The sequence below is a fragment of the Nuphar pumila genome, chromosome 5 (assembly GCF_984573655.1).
Source record: "Nuphar pumila chromosome 5, dmNupPumi1.hap1.1, whole genome shotgun sequence".
Lineage (NCBI taxonomy): Eukaryota > Viridiplantae > Streptophyta > Magnoliopsida > Nymphaeales > Nymphaeaceae > Nuphar > Nuphar pumila.
Genome location: NC_143253.1, coordinates 114,909,375 through 114,928,088, shown reverse-complemented (window position 1 = coordinate 114,928,088; position 18,714 = coordinate 114,909,375). Strand labels below are relative to the sequence as shown.

Sequence of the window (18,714 nt, the reverse complement as noted above, 5' to 3'; positions counted from 1 at the left end):
GTTAACTTCTGCATCATACTATCTCAAATTTCAGTAGCCAACAGACATGATTGGACGAGAGAGAGAGAGAGAGAGAGAGAGAGAGAGAGAGAGAGAGAGAGACCTGCCCATCTGGAAGAGTGTGCTTCTCTGTCTGACATGTCTTCTGTTTCTCTGCATAAGCAAACTGATCTTTTGCACAGCATGAATATAGTTCTTTCAATTTCTCAACCTCAGAAATGTCAAGATTGATTGACGGGTTAGACTGATGGAGTTCCTGAGCCAGTAACCTTGTCAGATCAATGCCTGAAGTCTCAAACCTTTTTGAGGCAATGTGCTGAACGGCGCCTTCACAAACTGGTGCAATATCTAGTACAATTACAAAAATGCAATTGGTTATTGCAAATAAACAGCTCCAACAGGTGGCTGAAGTAATTCTGTAGCAGAAGGCACTTCATTGAATTTCTAAAATCCCAAGACCAAGATCAGATTCTCAATGTTGCAAATATTTTACTCTACTAAAAAAGAGTCAGTAATTACTCAGCAGTAACACTTTTGATGAGGCACTAAGTTTATTTCTTTCTGAATTCCAGCATAACGAAAATAGTTTGCTTTTGCTGAATGGTGATGATAAATCAATAACAAACCCAGCCTATGAGAATTCCAAAAATGTCATATTTCAAAAACAATTATATGGTCTCCTCTACATAACACAAGAAAGAAATGCTAGCTAGATGTCGCCCTTCACTCTTCAAATTATTTCGGGCATGAATTTTGTCCAATGACACCAGCCATGCAAACATTGTTTGCCCTGGGGGCAGACCACAAACCCTAGACAGTGTTATGTGAGAAGAGTACAACACCCAGATGAATGACAGTGGAAACATGATGTGGAGATGAAGACTCCCAACCTATCACCGCTCCAAAGGAATAAGTCCTCTCTATCATTCAGTCTCCAGCAACTCATCACTTTAATCAACTGGTCAATCTCTTCGTTTTTAAGTTTCTTCTAGTTGAACACCAGCTCCTATTCGGTTGCCAACATTCGCACATATAGACATCCATTACACAAGCTGTCCAACCAAAATTTAAGATCCCATCTATAACCTTCACCTTCCTACTCCCATAAACCTAAGTTACAGACTAGGAACTCTAATAAAAAAAAAGTTCTTTCCATTTTCAAGCTTGATTGATCCAATTGAAAAAAAATAAAAATAAAAATAGGAATTGGCTGTTTCATTGTTGCACTCATATGCCCAAAAAGATGAAGGAAGAATGTCTTAAAATAATCCTCAAGTTATATTCACAGATATGCAAATGTTACTGAATGAAAAAGCAACTGCTGACAGTCATTAGCTTCCTCTTCAGTGTCAGGCATCAGGTTCCGCAGGATCAGTAGTAACATGCTGTGGGATAATTAGATACTAAATTGATGATTATGATGGTGAACACAAAACAAGAGAAATAAAGAGAAGAAAAAAGAGAAAACATATTATTTTTAGAGGCCTAATTCTTCAAGTATGTTATATAGTTCATTTTGCAGTGCACCTCAGGAAGATGCACACTTGATCATTACATTGATAGGACAAAACATAGGGAGAAAATATGAAAAGTAAAGTTTCCATCTATCACACTATTAAGGGCGTGTATTTTATTACTTTAGATCTCAGATCCAAGGCAATGGGAGATCCTAGGATCTCAAATACAAGGATCTCAAGCCCGACAACAGGCCAGAAAACCATGTCTTGACAGGGTTTCAAGGAACTCAGATCCTCTTTTGCAAGATTGGAGGATCTACATGGGCCCATGCCACATAAGAATCCCAGATCTCCAGGGGAATTCAAACGTGCCCTAACTGAATAACAGGGCTTGTTAACAATTTACCAACCACTCAACCTTTATCTGCAAGGTATAATTGACAGAACAGGCTCATATCCAACTTCTGTCATGTTCTAGAACATGCACCAGGTCTTCAGATATTTCCTAGATACTGGAACCTTCTACTACTATGACACACTGGAAAACATATTGCAAGTAGCATATCCAGACATTCAAAGGAATTTGAGCTTATTACTCAGGAATATAATACCATCAACGCATACCCACCTATCTTGCCATGACCAACATCAACACTGCAACCTGAGATGCGCCCTACAGCATAAAGTGACAATACAGCTTGTTCAGATGCATAAAACCCTGAGACATTAAATGTTTCAAACATCATCTGAATCAATTTCTCCCGAACAACCTGTTTCAAAACCAACATGAGGCTATCAATTTCATCAATTACCAACAAAAGCAACTTAGGTTACATATTGACAAAATGGCATACAATAAGAGCACCATAATAGAGAGTGGCGAAATCTTCTAACTAAGCTGAAATCACATTTATAAAGTTCAAAGATTGTTTTTAAATGCAAAATAAAAAAGGTGGTAAAAAGAGATTTATGAGAAAGTGCCAGACAAATAGAAAATAAAACAGTCACTATAACTTTTCATGCTAGAGTTAGAAGTTACATACCCCCGCCACTTACCTTGGAAGGGATACACAAGAGGCAAGCATCAGTAAGTGAATTATATATGTATTTCGAAGTCTTTTGAACTATTCTTCAATGTTAGAATACCATATATTATCTTGGAAGCTATGTCACATGGATACGGTTGAGAACACAGGGATACAGCTATTTTTATGAAGCTTCCAATATGACTTGTATATAAGGGGATACGAAACGGAAGGAAAAGTGGAGTATCCGTGTGACATAGCTTGTAAGTTTCCATCATCCTTTATTCTTTACAGCTATATTCAAAGATAGGATGATTGCAGTAACCAGTACATGATGAAAGAGTTACTTTTTTTTGCTGAAAAAGTGCTATGCATCTAAAATATCACCAACTTGCTCAATTATTAGAAGAGTGATCTTCATCAACCTAGTTCTTGTTCAACTGTATTAAATGATTGCATCAAGCACCTTAACATCTAAACACATGTATCCTTTCTAGCTTGGTACCTTAAATTTTTATGTGCATTTTATTGCATTTTCAGCATTTGACACAAAATCCCATATTGGTAGAAAAAAAACAGAAACATAAATTCAAAAGAGGATGCTAACCTTTGGTGTTGCAAGTGGATCGGTGAATAAAATCTGCCCCTCATTGCCAACCTCCCATTCAAGACCAGTGTAAAGCACATAACGCAACAAATCCTCCATTGCATCCCAGTCTTTGATAAAACCCCTAAGGACCGGGTCAACAATGACCTCATCATAAACTAACTTATCAGCAGGTTGGCCATCTTCAGGTATACATCTCATCTTAGTAGGAATAATCTGCATGGTTTTGAAATCAGTCTTTCAGCTCCAAAGATATACCTATTTCTAAAGAAACACAACAATTGCGTAGGAAACAGACACATAAAACCATGATAAGTACATTTGTGTCTCTTGCACAGATTACCCCTAAAGCAGGATATCAGAAAGCTGTGCAAATTGAAAACATGGAGCTTATTCAAAAGTGTTGCAGATGAGTTAGTTTGAAAAGCTTATGTTAAGTCATAATTGTTATAAGAAAACTTCAGTCGATCACATGCATTTAGTCTACATGATACATTATACACTTCATGATAACTAACATGCTGGAGGCAGCAGAACACCCAGGTTAATTGGATATGCAAATTCATTATACACTTTTAGTTGGTAACAAACTAGCCAACCACCAAGCTAGGCTTCTAAGCAAAAAATGGAAAACCAAGCTCTTGGAAATTTTGCTAAAACATGTAATTCTCAATTTACCATAGAGAAATATAGACGCCTAGTCCTAGTGACAAATGATCATTTTCACAATAATGTATCAACATGCATCACTTTAAGATCAACGCATGATCAAAATATGACACAAATAAGTAGGCGCAGAAACCGATGGCAACAGTACTCAAAGATCACATTTCTCTTATCCACCATTATTCTAGTTATTCATCAGCAGGAATCGGCAGATCATCCCAACATCTTGACTAACTGGACTCAGCCCAATTCCCAATAGCAGAAGAAAACGAAAGGGACCTAAAACCTTTGATTCCCGCCAAGGAGAACCACAACCCTTCTCACTTCTCTCCATCCATACTCAATCCCCCCTCCACATGTAAGAGAGAGAGAGAGAGAGCCGAAACAGGATTTCAACATAGCCACATAAAGGGTCAACAGAGTTGAACCCAAAAGAACAAAAGCAGAAAAACAAAAACAAAAACAAAAAAAAACAAAAAGGAGCCAAACAAACGAAAAAAATGGCTCACACAGGAGCCGCAAAACCAACACAGTCCGGAGGGAGCGGAGCGACAGCAGGAGGAAACGTTAGATCGAGAAGATGAATACGCAGAATTGCGTAAACGTCCACTAGGTTTTTTTGAGCAAGATGATTAATGTCGACCGGAGATTCCCAAAAAAGGGCATCGTTGCGCGCCATCCAAATGAACCACCAAGTGGTAAACAACCACGACCTCCAGATTAACCGCCACCGCTTACTGCACCAAAGGCAGACCGGACCCAAGATGAGGTCTAGCGCAAAGGACTCCTCCATAACCAGGACCTCCGGGTGCCTCCATGTCCTACGAAAGATCTTCACAAAGATAGGGCAAGACCAGAAGAGGTGGAACGAAGATTCTTCAGCAGCATAACAAAGCACACACCAGCTCGGAAGCTGGAAGCCCCACCTCTTTAAGGTAGAGTTTGGACCTTATCGTGCAAGATTAGCCAAGCCAGGACCTGAGAACGGGGTGAAGGGCCCTTCGCCCAGAGTGCAGATTCGGGCAACCAGGTCGCCCCCGGGGGAAGCAACGATCTATAGACTTTGCTGGTCAGGAACTTCCTGGTAGGAGCAATAGCCTAATGCACCCAGTTACCAATATCGGCAGGATCATCAAAATTGTCGCTAAAGAAAGCTAATGTCGACAACCATGACTTACGCAGATGGGAAAACACTCCACACTGCGAGCGGAGAAAAACCGGAAGGAGAGAAGGAGGCCCATACTTAGAGAGAAGAAAAGTAGCGCAAGGATTATCCGGTTGATGAGCAAGCCAACATTGCTTAGAGACCAGAGCAATACTCCTGAGTCTGGGCGCGGGAACACCTAAATCGGCCATAGAACGCGGCAAAACCACCGAACGGCAGCCAACCAAGTGTCGCTTACCCTTGAGATGACACCCAGACCAAAGGAAGCCTGAAAGCAGACGCGCCAGCTGCTTCTCCACACCCACAAACATCAGAAACATAGACATGAAGAATTCCGAAATGGTCGAGAGAACGTGCTTCACTAAAGTTAGGCGGCCAACATACGAGAGATAAGAAGCTTGCCACGAGAGTAATTTGCGCTTAACTTTAAGAAGCGTCGGAGCCCAGACCACAAAGGAAAGGTACTTAACTTGTAACGACAAAAACCCAAGTACAACATAGGCAGCTCAGATATAACACAATTAAAAATCTTCATCCCAGCAGCTAACATAAAGGGCTGGACGTGGAACATAGAAAGAGAACACTTTTGCTCATTGAGAGAAAGGCCGGAAAGAGAAAAAAAAAGTGAAGAATAAGCTTGAACCGAAGCATTTGCTAAACACTAGCGCGACAAAAAATGAACATGAAAGTCCTGGACCGGTAAGGGATCAATGAAACTGCAGGCAGTGGCCCGCTTAAGCAGCACAACAAGACTCTCGGCGACCGCATTGAACAATAAAGGCGAAAGAGGGCAACCTTGACGCAGACCCCGCTCCAGCTTGAACCGTTCCCCGAAAGTGCCGTTGATATTCAGCATAGCCTAGGCATTCGAGACTAGTTCCCTAACCCAACCAGAGAACTGACGACCAAACCCGAAGTTCGATAACATTTGAAATAAAAAGGGCCATTGTACAGAGTCAAAGGCCTTATGAAAATCTAATTTAAGAACAAAAGAAGGTTGGCCGCAAAGATGCAAAGAGTGCACAACCTCGATTGCCATGATAAAAGAATGATGAACCCTCTTATTATAGATGAAGGCGAACTGGGAGTTTGAAAAGATCTACTGAGCTACCAATTTCAGCCTGTTTGCCAAAACCTTGGCAATCATACGGTAAAGAACACTCATCACCGAGATCGGGCAAAACTGAGAGATATCTGAAGCGTCAACGTCTTTAGGAATAAGCCTGGAATTGCGATAAAATTCATCGAAGATGCTAACCACGTCCGGTTTGACAGAATCCCAGAAAATCCTAAAAAAGTCAACATGAAACCCATCAAAGTCAGGCGCTTTCCAACCAGCCAGATCCTTGATAGCACGAAAGATCTCAACATCCGAGAATCTTCTTTGTAAAGCACATGCTTGGTAATGAGAGATCGCCCGTAGCATGACAGACCCAATATTCCCCTCTGTAACCACTGAAGAGGCATAAATAGACTTGAAATAGCGTGTGACGGCCTGATTGACAAGCTGAATACAGAAAGAGACACCCTCAATGGAGATAGAAGAGATGACCTTCCTCTGATGGCGATGGAACGTATAAGAGTGAAAAAATTTAGTGTTGCCATCACCGGTTTTGAGCCTGTTAAAGATAAGTCGACCACTTTAAAGCAAAGTTTATTTAGTCTTAAGGTTGCTTTTGGTATTTTATACAAAATAAGGGACTCTAATATAATTTTGTTATCTTGGCTAATCTCTATTTAAACTTAAGGAGATTAGACCTAAAAGAGAGAAAACCGAGTTCTTTCTTTTCTCTTTCTCGTTTCTGTGCCATCACCGGTTTTGAGCCTGTTAAAGATAAGTCGACCACTTTAAAGCAAAGTTTATTTAGTCTTAAGGTTGCTTTTGGTATTTTATACAAAATAAGGGACTCTAATATAATTTTGTTATCTTGGCTAATCTCTATTTAAACTTAAAGAGATTAGACCTAAAAGAGGGAAAACCGAGTTCTTTCTTTTCTCTTTCTCGTTTCTGTGCATCCTCTGAGCCTCAACTTCTACATGGTATCAGAGCCATCGAGGGAGGGTGATCTCAAGTTCTGCGTCAAAGTTTGAGTGAAGGGTTTTAGTTCACGTGAAGATAAAAAAAAAAGGTTCACGTGAAAAGATCAAGAAAAAGGTGTGTCGTTCTTTTCCTTTCTCGAGTGGTACAGATCTGAGATCTGACAAAAGTCATGACTCAGATCTGTAATTAGATCTAAAAAGTTGCGTGTGTTATGGGTCTCTGTCGACCAAACTGAATGGATACAAGTATGGGTACTGTGCTGAAGCCGTAAAGGGGGTGACGGTAAATTTTTTTTGGTATCGTGGAGTTTCTAAAGACCGTAGGCTTTGGGTATTTCAGATCTAATAAAAAATCTGAATGTAGTGGGGATTAAATATGTTTTTTTTTTCGGTCGTGGACATGTATATTTTGGTTGGGTTCGTTCAAATCTGGTTGGTGTGAAGAATATTCACATTAAATAGTCGTGAAGCTGCAACTTTTTCAGAGATCTGATCACAGATCTGAGTGTGGTGAAGATTTAAAATTTCTGTCATGGACCTGCGTACTTCTGTTACTCTATATTAAATTGTCGTGGTTTTTTTTGTATCTTTTTTTTAGATCTCACTCATCTGAGTGTGGTGAAGACTAGATATCCTGTTCAGTCGTGAAACTACATACTTCTATTTTTCGTTCACTCATAAATGGTTGTTGTGAAGAACATGTTATCTTCAATAGTTTTTTTTTAATTGTCTGGTTGGTTCAGATCTGATTGTTGATCTATTGTCATGGTGAAAACTTATTATAGTAGTGGATTTGCACAGTGTGGGAGTTTATTGCAGCAGCACTATTAGTGGTGACTACTGAGGAAGTGGTATTCAGTATGAGTGACGTCTCGAAATCTGATTTCAAGAATGAGGCTATTGGGGAATATAAAGCCTTTGCAAATCCTTTCTCCTATGGTTCTTCTGTGAAATTAAATGAAACTAATTATGCATGGTGGTCTAGAACTTTTATGATGTCGGTGTCTGGACATCGTAGAAAACATATACTGCTGGAATCAGAACCTAATGATAAAACAGGAAAATATAATACTTAGGACGAAGATAATGACATTGTTATGTCATGAATATCATTGAATCTCATATTGCAGATGACTTAATTTATTACAATACAGCTAAACAGATGTGGGACACTCTTCGAGATACGTACTCTCAAGAGACCAATGTGAGTCGTATTCTACAAGTTGAACATGAAATATATAATTTACAGCAAGGTGATCAATCGTTGGCCCAGTACTATGCCTCTGTTAAGGCAGGCTTTGAAAGATTTAATGCTCACAGGCCTCTGTGTTGCTCAAAATAGAAGGATCATCAAGAACAGAGTATGGTTGCTCAGTTACTCATAGGTCTATCATCAAAGTTCTCAGTTGCAAAAGTTCAAATGTTGACCGAGCCAGATGTTCCTACTCTTGCTGATGCATACAATTGATTGAGTAGACTTGCCATCTCTCTTCCACAATCTCAACCTGCATCTCAATCATCTGCTTTAGTTGTACCATCTAGTTTTGGACGAGGAAATACTATGCATGTTAGAGGCAGAGGTCGTGGAAGAGGTATGGGAGGTAGAGGCAAACTCCAATGTACCTTATTGTGGAAAATCAGGACATTTAGAAGATCGTTGCTGGGATAAACATGGACGACCAGGTTTTTCTCCATTGAAGCCAAATGTTCCAAAAGCTAATGTTACAAAACTAGAGGTGGAGTGTGAAACCAATTCTCCTAGTGAATCTATCACTCTTAGCCGTGCAGAATATGAGGAGTTGGTTTTTCATCGTCCTTCAAGTTCCTCTTCTCCTATTGATGGTGTGGCCTACTCTACTGGAGACCATCTTTCTCCCCATGATAGTAAGTGGATTATTGACTCTGGTGCATCTAGACATCTATGTGAAAACTCTCAAAAATTTTCAGATCTAAAGACTATTACTGCACATCGGGGAGTCTCATTAGCTGATGGGAGTTCCTCCCCGAGTCCCCGGTTATTGGTCAAGGAAATGTTTCTATATCCTCTTCCTTGCAGTTGAAAAATGTCCTTCATGCTCCTTCATTTCCTCCAAGTTTATTATCAGTGAGTTGCCTTACAAAAGAGCTAAATTGTAGAGTGATATTTGATTCTATGTGCTGTCATTTTCAGGATTTATTGACGGGGAAGAAGATTGGTGGAGGCTACGAAGAAAATGGAGTCTACTATCTACATCACCATGTGGGAAACATTTATTTCAGTGGCATCGTCGTCTTGGACATCCTTCATTGTCGAAGCTTCGTCGTGTCATTCCTCAAATTCTGTCTACTATATCATTCCAGTGTGAAGCATGTCAGTTGGGCAAGCATTATCGGAGTTCGTTTCCTTCTAGTCAGAGTCACTCCAGTCATAAGGTTTTTGAACTTCTTCATGCGGATGTATGGGGTCCCACTAAAACTCCTACCAGGACCCAATGTCGTTATTACCTTGTTATTGTTGATGATTTTTCTAAGTTGTCTTGGGTGTTCTTAATAAAAGAAAGATCTGAAGTTCCTAGTATCCTCAAATCATTAGTTATTGAAATAAAAACCAAGGTTTTAAAACCCGTGACTCGGAACTCGACTCGTTCTTTATTGACTCGTGACTCGGCGGGTCAACTCGATGACTCGGACCGGGTTTTGTTAACTTTTGATTTTAAAAGAAAAACAATATATAATTTGTCTGAAACCATGTTTTTGAGTAAACATAGTCTCCAAATGTCTGTAAGAATATAAAAACAACTGCAAAGAGCTATAGAGGTTTGCTTGAATAATTGAATTTGATATCTATACAAGCACTTTGACTAATTCATGACTTGAATTAGAGGATTTGGTCACCATGAGTTCAGTCTGCTACTACCTAAGGTTCCTAAAATGGCCAATCATATATGCTAGCTTGTTTTAAAAGTTTTAATTCCCTCTCTAACAAATCCATAAATGTAAAACAGGGATATATGTGCATATTGAAAGTTTACAGAATGCCCAATATCAACATAAATAAGCGATTTTCTCATGTATAAAACTATGCAGGAAATATATTAATGGCACAACTATAAAAAGACTACTAATATTTGAATATGTACAATGCTTGTTCACATAACAAATGGATGATGAAACCTAAATGTGACTTCCCATAGGCACAATTGACCCGCCATATATAGTGAGAACCATTTCTTTAAAATATTTTGCTAGAATAAGTTGATAACACAGGGTGAACAGTAGTTCGAACAACATGGCGATTTTATTCTATGGATTTAAATGTTTTTTTATCTTTAAATGATTTTTATTTTCTTTTTTATACAAAATCTGGGGGTAACCCTTGTTAAAATATATGTACTTATATATTTCGAAACTGTAATTTGAAACTCAAAAAACAAATTTCAAACATCCCAAAACTCGCCCGAGTCAGGCCGAGTCAAGCCGAGTCAGGCCGAGTCAAGCCGAGTCAGGCCGAGTCAAGCCCGAGTTTTGGCAAACCGAGTTTGCCTTGCCGGGTTGACTCGCTGGAGGGGTGAGCCGAGTCAGCCGAGTCAACGAGTTGACTCGGCGAGTTTTAAAACGCTGATAAAAACTTAGTTTGAATCTATTGTCAAGATTATTCGCACTGATAATGCTCTTGAGTTTAAAACCAAAGCTCTATTGCAATTTTATCGAGACCATGGCATTCAACCCCAAACCACTTGTGCCTATACTTCCCAACAAAATGGGGTGGCTGAGCAAAAACACAGGCACCTCATTGATGTAGCCCGCACCCTTATGATTCAATCCAATGTTCCTGCTTCATATTGGGGTGATGCGGTTATCACAGCTTGTTATTTGATCAACCGCATGCCTTTATCATCCGTGAAAGACCAAATTCCTTTGCAAATCTTGTATCCTAATGAATCTCTATTCTCTCTTTAGCCCAAGGTATTTGGGTGCGTTTGTTTTGTGCACAGACTCAGACCTAACCGTGATAAATTAGCCACTAAGTGTATGTTTATAGGCTATCCAAAGAATCAAAAAGGGTATCGATGTTATGATCCGATTTCCCATCGGGAGTATGTCAGTGCGGATGTATCTTTCTTGGAGTCTATTCCATATTATTCCAGTACTAATGCTCAGTTGCAAACCGATCAAGATGACTCCTTTCCTCTTCATGTTCCTCCTTTTCCTTTGGAATCGGTGCCCCCGTTACCGAATCCAACTCCACCTACCTCACGGTTTCACAATCCTCCATTGGTGTATGCGCGTAGGCCTCCACCTCCTCTAGAGCCTCCATCCTCTTCTTCTCCTGAGATAAGTGTTCCTGATAGCAATGACATTCATGTTGATGATAACAGGCCAATAGCTCTACGAAAGGGGACACGACAATGTACCTTATATCCTATATCTCAATTTGTGTCAGATGCTAGAACTGGTAATCAGATGAAAACATTTATCTCAGCCTTATCTGCAGAAACTATTCCTCTGAGTTATCAAACGACCGTTCTCGATAGCAGGTGGAAGCAGGCTATGTAAGATGAAATGGACGCTTTACTATCTCAACAGACATGGGACCTTGTTGATCACCCAGTGGATGCGGACATCGTTGGATGCAAATGGGTATATACCATTAAGTACAACTCAGATGGTTCAATTGAAAGATATAAGGCCAGGTTAGTAGCAAAAGGTTATACTCAGACATATGGTGTTGATTTCTTTGAGACATTTTCTCCTGTCGTGCGGATGGGCACCATCCGTCTTGTTCTCTCGGTAGTTGTTCACCATGGATGGAGTTTGTGTCAACTAGATGTGAAAAATGACTTTTTATATGAAGATCTGTCTGAGACAGTATACATGCAACAACCTCTTGCGTTTGAGGTTGAGGGGGAGTGTCAGAAGGTGTGCAGATTAAGAAAGGCGATATATGGGCTGAATCAAAGTCCTCGTGCATGGTTTCAAAAGTTGTTTGATGTGATGTCAAAGTTCGGTTTTGATAGGTCAGCGTCAGACCACTCATTATTTATTAAGAAAACCAACTCAGACCTAGTCGTTATGGTGGTATATGTGGATGACATCATCCTTATAGGAGATAACATGAAAGAGATTGCCGCTACATAGGCTCATCTTCAAAATCATTTTGTTACCAAAGACCTTGGTCCACTTAGATAATTTCTGGGCATAGAAGTGGCCAGGAGCAGTGAGGGAGTGGTTTTGTCTCAACGGAAGTATGTGCTTGATCTATTAAAAGAGACATGAATGTTGGGAGCTAAACCCGCAAATATTCCCATGGATCAAAAAGTTCATCTATTGGACGAGGGGTCAAAACCCGTCGATAGCAGGAAGTATCGCTCGTTGGTAGGAAAGTTATTGTATGTGACAGTTACTAGACCTGATATTGCTCTAGTTGTAAAGCAAGGTTAGCCAATTCATGGACAAACCGACAGAGATACACTGGAATGCTACAATGATGATACTCAGGTACTTAAAATCTTCTCCTGAAAAAGGGTTATTATTCAAGAAAGGGGGTACCCTGGAGGTAGTTGCTTACTCTGATGCTGATTATGTTGGGTCTGTAGAGGACAGGAAATCTACCATAGGATTCTGTGTATTTGTGGGAGGTAACCTAATCTCTTGGAGAAGTAAGAAGCAAACCGTGGTTGCTAGATCGAGTGCCGAATTAGAATATAGGGCTATGGCCCAAACGACAGTTGAATTAATGTGGGTTCGAACTGTATTGGCCGATCTTCAAGTGAAGGTTTCATCGCCTATGGTGATGATGTGTGATAACAAGGCAGCTACATATATAGCCAATAATCCTGTATTTCATGAGAGGACAAAACATATTGAAGTTTATTGTCACTATATAAGAGATATGGTTCAAGCTGGACATATCTCCACCAAGCATGTGATATCTGAGGATCAAGTTCCAGATATTTTTACAAAGCCTCTTGCCAGGCCCAGTTTCTCAAAATGTTGTGGCAAGCTGAGCCTGATTGATATCTATGCTCCAGCTTGAGGGGGAGTGTTAAAGATAAGTCGACTACTTTAAAGCAAAGTTTATTTAGTCTTAAGGTTGCTTTTGGTATTTTATACAAAATAAGGGACTCTAATGTAATTTTGTTATCTTGGCTAATCTCTATTTAAACTTAAGGAGATTAGACTTAAAAGAGAGAAAACCGAGTTCTTTCTTTTCTCTTTCTCATTTCTGTGCATCCTCCGAGCCTCAACTTCTACAGAGCCAATTCACCCTGGATCGCTACTTCCAACAGATTTCATCCAGGACTCTCCAGTTATTCAACAACATAGATAGCTCAATGGACCTGGCTTGGAAATTCAAAAGTTGAGGTTCAGAAAAAGCGTCAGGGGAAGACATAGGCTGGTACAATTCAGAAAGCTCACGCTCCCAGGCATCCAAATGCTGAAATTTCACAATGTTGCAATTATGGATCCAGGCCCTGATATCCTTAGCAAGATGCGAAAGCTTGCTGATAAGCCGAAGAGCAACCCAATGCTCGACAGAAGGTTTAGACCAAAACGCCGAAATAACCAAATTGAAATCCGACTCCTGAGGCCACCATTGCTTAAAAACAAAGCGCCTGGTGAAGGAGAAGTCATCCCCCCAAAGAGTGATAAGCTGACCATAGTCAGAGATAGAGGGCACAAGCAAGACACATTTAATGTCAGGGATGAGGTCCAACAAAGAAGGGGTGACAAATACCCTGTCCAGAACCCGACAACACGGGCGCGACCGCCTATTCGACCAAGAGAAGTGCTCGCCGGTAAGAGGAAGAGGATAAAGAAGATATCGGTGAACAAAGTCTTGAAAGTCAAGAATAGAGGGATTAGGAAGGACGATAGAATTGGAATCATGAGGAGAAAGCAAACAATTGAAATCGCCCATAATAAGGTGGCATTGATCATTAGAAGTAACCACCCTATCAAGGTCATCCCAAAACGTGGGCCTCCTGTTAGGGAGGTTGGGTCCATAAACCACGAACACCACTGCTCTCCAACCAACCGACTGTAAGCTGAAGGCAACAGACAAAGAATAGAGACCCACATCCAGCTACGATAAATTTAAAGACTTCTTACCGAAGAGGAGAATACCATCGGCATGGTTGACCGCTGGCTTAAAGAAAAAATCAGTACCCCGCCGAATGGAAGAAGCGATCACAAGCGAAATGTCCTCCATTTTAGTTTCACAAATGGCAAACAGGTCAGGATTAGCCTATCTAATCCAACTCGCCAAAAAAAAGCGCTTGGAGGCATAATTAAGGCCCCTAATATTTCAACAAACAAGCTTCATAGCACAAAATCTGAAAAGACTCGTGGTTGTCGTAGCCTAGGCGATCTACGAGGAGACCAACCAGGAGAAACCGAATCTAGAAAGACAACCCTCCTCTGTCTACGGTTACCAATGGGAGAACGTTGAACATTTCCAATGCGAAGAACCGAACAAAACAGAAGGGGGGGGCAAAGGATATCCCCGAAAACATAATGGAGACCAGAAATAGTTGAATCCATGACAGCCGATAGAGCTAACAACTGAGATGCAGAGAGAGAGAGAGATCCATCAGCCGAGCAACATCACCGATCTCAATACCCAGGAGGTGCGAACTGGGATGCAGGTGGAGTTGAGAGGAAGGCAAGTGAGTTGACACACACCCCGACAGACTGTCGTCGGGGCCAATGATAGGAGAAAAACATAGACGAAGGGAATATGAGATAACCTCCAGGGCACGAGGGGAAAAAGGGCAAAGATGAGGAACCGAGAAGCCAATCACCATGAAGTTGCTAGCCTGGTTGGAGATAGCATGAATCACCATAATATGGATAATGGCGGTAATAAAAATTCTGGGATGGAAAGAGAATGAAGGGAGAGATTGAACTAAGGCCACCATAGGCAAGACTGTCCACCTGCACCACCGAACAACAGCTGGAGAGGGAGAAGATCGAAGAAAACGCTGGGTCCCAAGGATGCGAAGAAATGATCGACTGACCTGGAGAATGGAAATGAGAGCAGGCCTTGGCATGGGATTGCGAGCCCAAATCTGGTAACACGAGCTACAAAGGAGAAGGCAGAGGCACCACAAGCCCACCTCGGACAAGCAAACCTGAAGGCATCACCAACGAGACTTGGGAAGGCGCACAAGAATAAGTTGGTTGAGGGCCCCGCCCAGGAGGAAAAATAACTGCCAGGTCTCGAGAAGAGAAATCATTGAAAGGGATAGACCGCATGGAGCCATCCCCATGCGGAACTAGGGGTGGCAAAACCTGACACGACCCGCCTCTTACGCGGATTCGGGTTGGGCTTAAACTAACCCATTTAATAAACAGGTCAACCCGCCTAACCCGTTTATTAAACGGGTCGGGTTCGTGTTAGGGGTATGCCAACCCGCCAACCCGACTGACCCGTTTAATAAACGGGTTAGGCGGGCGGGTCAACCCGCCAACCCGACCCACCAACCCGCTTACCGGACCCAACCCGTTTATTAAATGGGTTGGCGGGTCATGTCGAGTTACCCGTTTAATAAACGGGTCGGGTTCGTGTTTGCTACAACCGACCCGTTTAATAAACGGGTTGGCGGGTCATGTCGGGTTACCCGTTTAATAAATGGGTTGGGTTCGTGTTTGCTACAGCCGACCCGTTTAATAAACGGGTCGGGTTCGGGTTGAGGTATGCTGACCCGCCGAGTCGACCCGCCAACCCGACCCGATTGCCACCCCTATGCAGAATGGTCGACGTCCTGAAGAGAGATGAAAAAGGCGCCTGGTCCCAAGAAGGAGACAAATTGACCGTATGAGTTGCATCAGAGAAATCAATGCAGGCCTGGGCATAGGCATGCGAGTCCATACCAGACAGCACGAGCGACGACGTTGAATGATGAAGGTCTGATTCCCCAGTGCATTCAAGCATACTTGGAGGAGCCGCCACAAAGACTCGAGAAAGATCGCCACAAAAAACAGACCCCCGCGAAACAGCCGACGACTGGGAGACACGCGCATCGAGAAGCCGAGCTGGAACGACGGTATCCTTCACCGGAGAAGAGGCAGGGGAAGCCAAAGACGAGGACTGAGAAACCTTAGCAATGGGCGGCGGTCGGACCGGGACCTAGATAGACCCAATCTTGACCGCGAGGAAGGAATCTGTCGGCTGCCGAAGAACACCGATTTGCACCAATGCCGAGAAAGATAGATGTCTGATTGACCGAGGATTACTCCGGCGAGCATGAAAATGCTCCAACCTAGCAGGGGCTTGTGATACAGCGAGAGGAGGAGTATTATCGATCACGCGTGGATGCTGACGCTGTAAGCAGTGTAGCAGTGAAGGGATCGACACTGTGTTATTGGTGACTGCTGTGGGAGCCCCTTCAATACACGACTGTGCAATATTTTGGGAGTCAGATATTGTTGTTTGAGGCAAATAGGCTCGGATCAATGATTCGAGCAACAATATATTAATGGAGTGACAATGGTTACAATATGATGATGCTATCAGTAAATAACTAAGCAACAAGATTAACAGAAAGAAGTAAAACAAACCGAATGCAAAGACAGAAGAAATGGAAATACAACTTTGTAAGGAACGTGCGGCTGCAGCCAAAATGCATAAAGCTTTCTTTTTTCAGAATTCAATAGTCTACACGCAACCCTAGGAAGGGTATTTAAAAGGCTCAGTTGGATCCGGGTCTCAGGCCCGGTCCCGGGCCTGAGACAACTTCTGAGTGCTGCTGGATCTGGGGTGTCCCGACCTGTACTTTCTGTGCTCGTCTGGAGTAGGTACGCAGAGGGACCTCTTCTCCGCGTCTCGATACGGGAATCTGGATCAGATCCACTACTTGGGTCCGATCCCCAATCCCATGGTGCAAATCCGGTCCACAGCCTGACCCAGGTTGTATGGATCTGAATCCATCCTGCTCTGCATCAGCTTGGGAAGAAAGAGACGGCCCCACCGAGAGCGGAGGAGAGAAGGCAGAACGCTTGCGCATCAAGATCGGATGATGCCGAGATAAAAAAGACAAATCACACTTGTGGCAGTGAAGGCGCTTATGAAAATTCAGGGAGAAACAAGCAACACACCACCAATTCTCCAGCCTGACAAGGCTTAACTAAGATCTAGAGCGAAGAGCGTGGAAATCTGCCGCCTGAACCGATGGCACACGGAAGAAGAATGGTGAAACCAGCGTTGCCTGAGTAGAGCACGCGACGAGAGGCTCCAGCCTTACCCCACAGAGGAAATGTTGAACGTCCGAGATGAGAAGCGAGCTCACGGCAAGGCAAGAGCGCAACGGCGCTGAAAGCAAAGAAAAAAAATCTATATTTGAGCCTGAAAGTGAGTACAACGTCGATACCCCACTGACAAAGAGCAAAGGCAGCCCCCCAGTCATTCATAGCAACCTGGATAAAATGGAGGGCTCGTTGGTTTGAGCCCAACGAGCGATCTGGAGCGAGGCCCCAGAAACGGGCCACCGGGGGAGCGCATAAAGAGAGAGAGGTGAGTTGCAGAATGGAGGTAGAGGGATCGTCGAAGAAGATGATCGTGATTCAGGAAGAGATGGGGAGACCAGGGTCCCTATCCCCTACAGAGGCCAGTGAGCCCACCTCCTCATCCCCCTCAACAAGTGCAGGGTCAAAAAGATCTACCTCCCTTGGAAGTGCGAGAGCGAGAGGCACCACTACCAGAAGTGCGAGCACGAGATGATGATGGAGAGGGTCATCCAGACGTCGAGGAGAAGAAGCTCAAGGAGCAGCAGAAGCAACCCATTCCGTTGATCCTCAAAACCGCCAACGAGAGATGATCAGGGTCTCGTTGTCCCTCCAACTTGCCAAGAGAGAGGTAAAGCAATTGGGGCTGAGAGAGAGAGGCCGTAGGCTGTGCAGTTAGGGCAAAACGGGAGAGAAGAAGGGCCAGGACAAGGGGAGAAGGGATTAGGGCTGGAAAGAGGGGAGGTTCAGGTGGTTGCGCACTGTGCAACAGAAAGCAGAAGGTGGGCCGATTGAATGCCAAAGAGATGGCACCGGGGAGCAGCAAGTGGGCAGCAGGGTACACCAGCGAGAAAGGGGGCAAGCTAGTTGAACGCCGACGAGGTGGTGCTGGCGAGCGGTGGGTGGGGCAGCAGGGCACACCAGCGAGACAAGGGGCGGAGCAGCAGGGCACACCTGCGAGCAGCGGCGGGCCAGTTGAACGCAGACGAGGTGGTGCCGGCGAGCGGTGGGTGGGGCAGCAGAGCACACCAGAGAGAGAGAAGACCCAAAGGAGGGGGGCGAGGAGGAGAAATGGGCAGGAGGCCTAGGCAGTACCTCTTGCCATAACACCACTTCCCTTCTTGCTGAGAGAGAGAGAGTTACCCTCTGTGAGTAGGTCTGCAGGATGGATGGTAGTGGCGCAGCAAGAGGATTCAACGGTGGAAGGTGATGGTTGCAGCAAAGGGACAGCGAAGGGGATTGTAATGGTTCAGCAATAGTTGAATCAAGCTTAAGCTGGAAACGGGCACATTCTAGCTACGGAGGTTGGGGCCGGCGATGATGTAGCAGATAAGAACACTCGCCGAAGGTCGGTAATGGCGTACCAGCAGGGTTAGGGAAGAGAGAGAACGGAGGTCGATGGTGACGGTGCAGCAGAGATGAACCCTCGCCGGCGGTTGGTAATGGAGAACCAGCAGGGTATGGAGAGAAAGAGAGAGAGAGAGAGAGAGAGAGAGAGAGAGAGAGAGAGAGAGACCCACCAAATGGCAACTTTTGGCAACTACCACC

At 43.3% G+C, this 18,714-nt stretch overlaps 1 protein-coding gene and 1 pseudogene across 1 annotated transcript in view; one reads left to right on the top strand and one right to left on the bottom strand.

Moving 5' to 3' along the window:
* LOC149838247 (actin-related protein 7-like) overlaps positions 1-18,714 on the bottom strand; it is a 38,069-nt gene that overhangs the window by 18,767 nt on the left and 588 nt on the right. The window contains exons 2-4 of the mRNA XM_090007637.1: positions 3,090-3,305; positions 2,086-2,227; positions 104-348 (exon numbers count right to left, since the gene is read on the bottom strand). Of these exons, the coding sequence (XP_089863763.1) occupies positions 104-348; positions 2,086-2,227; positions 3,090-3,305 (603 nt within the window). The remainder of the gene's footprint in view (positions 1-103; positions 349-2,085; positions 2,228-3,089; positions 3,306-18,714) is intronic.
* Positions 17,468-17,759, top strand: LOC149838248 (NADH dehydrogenase [ubiquinone] 1 beta subcomplex subunit 7 pseudogene; annotated as a pseudogene).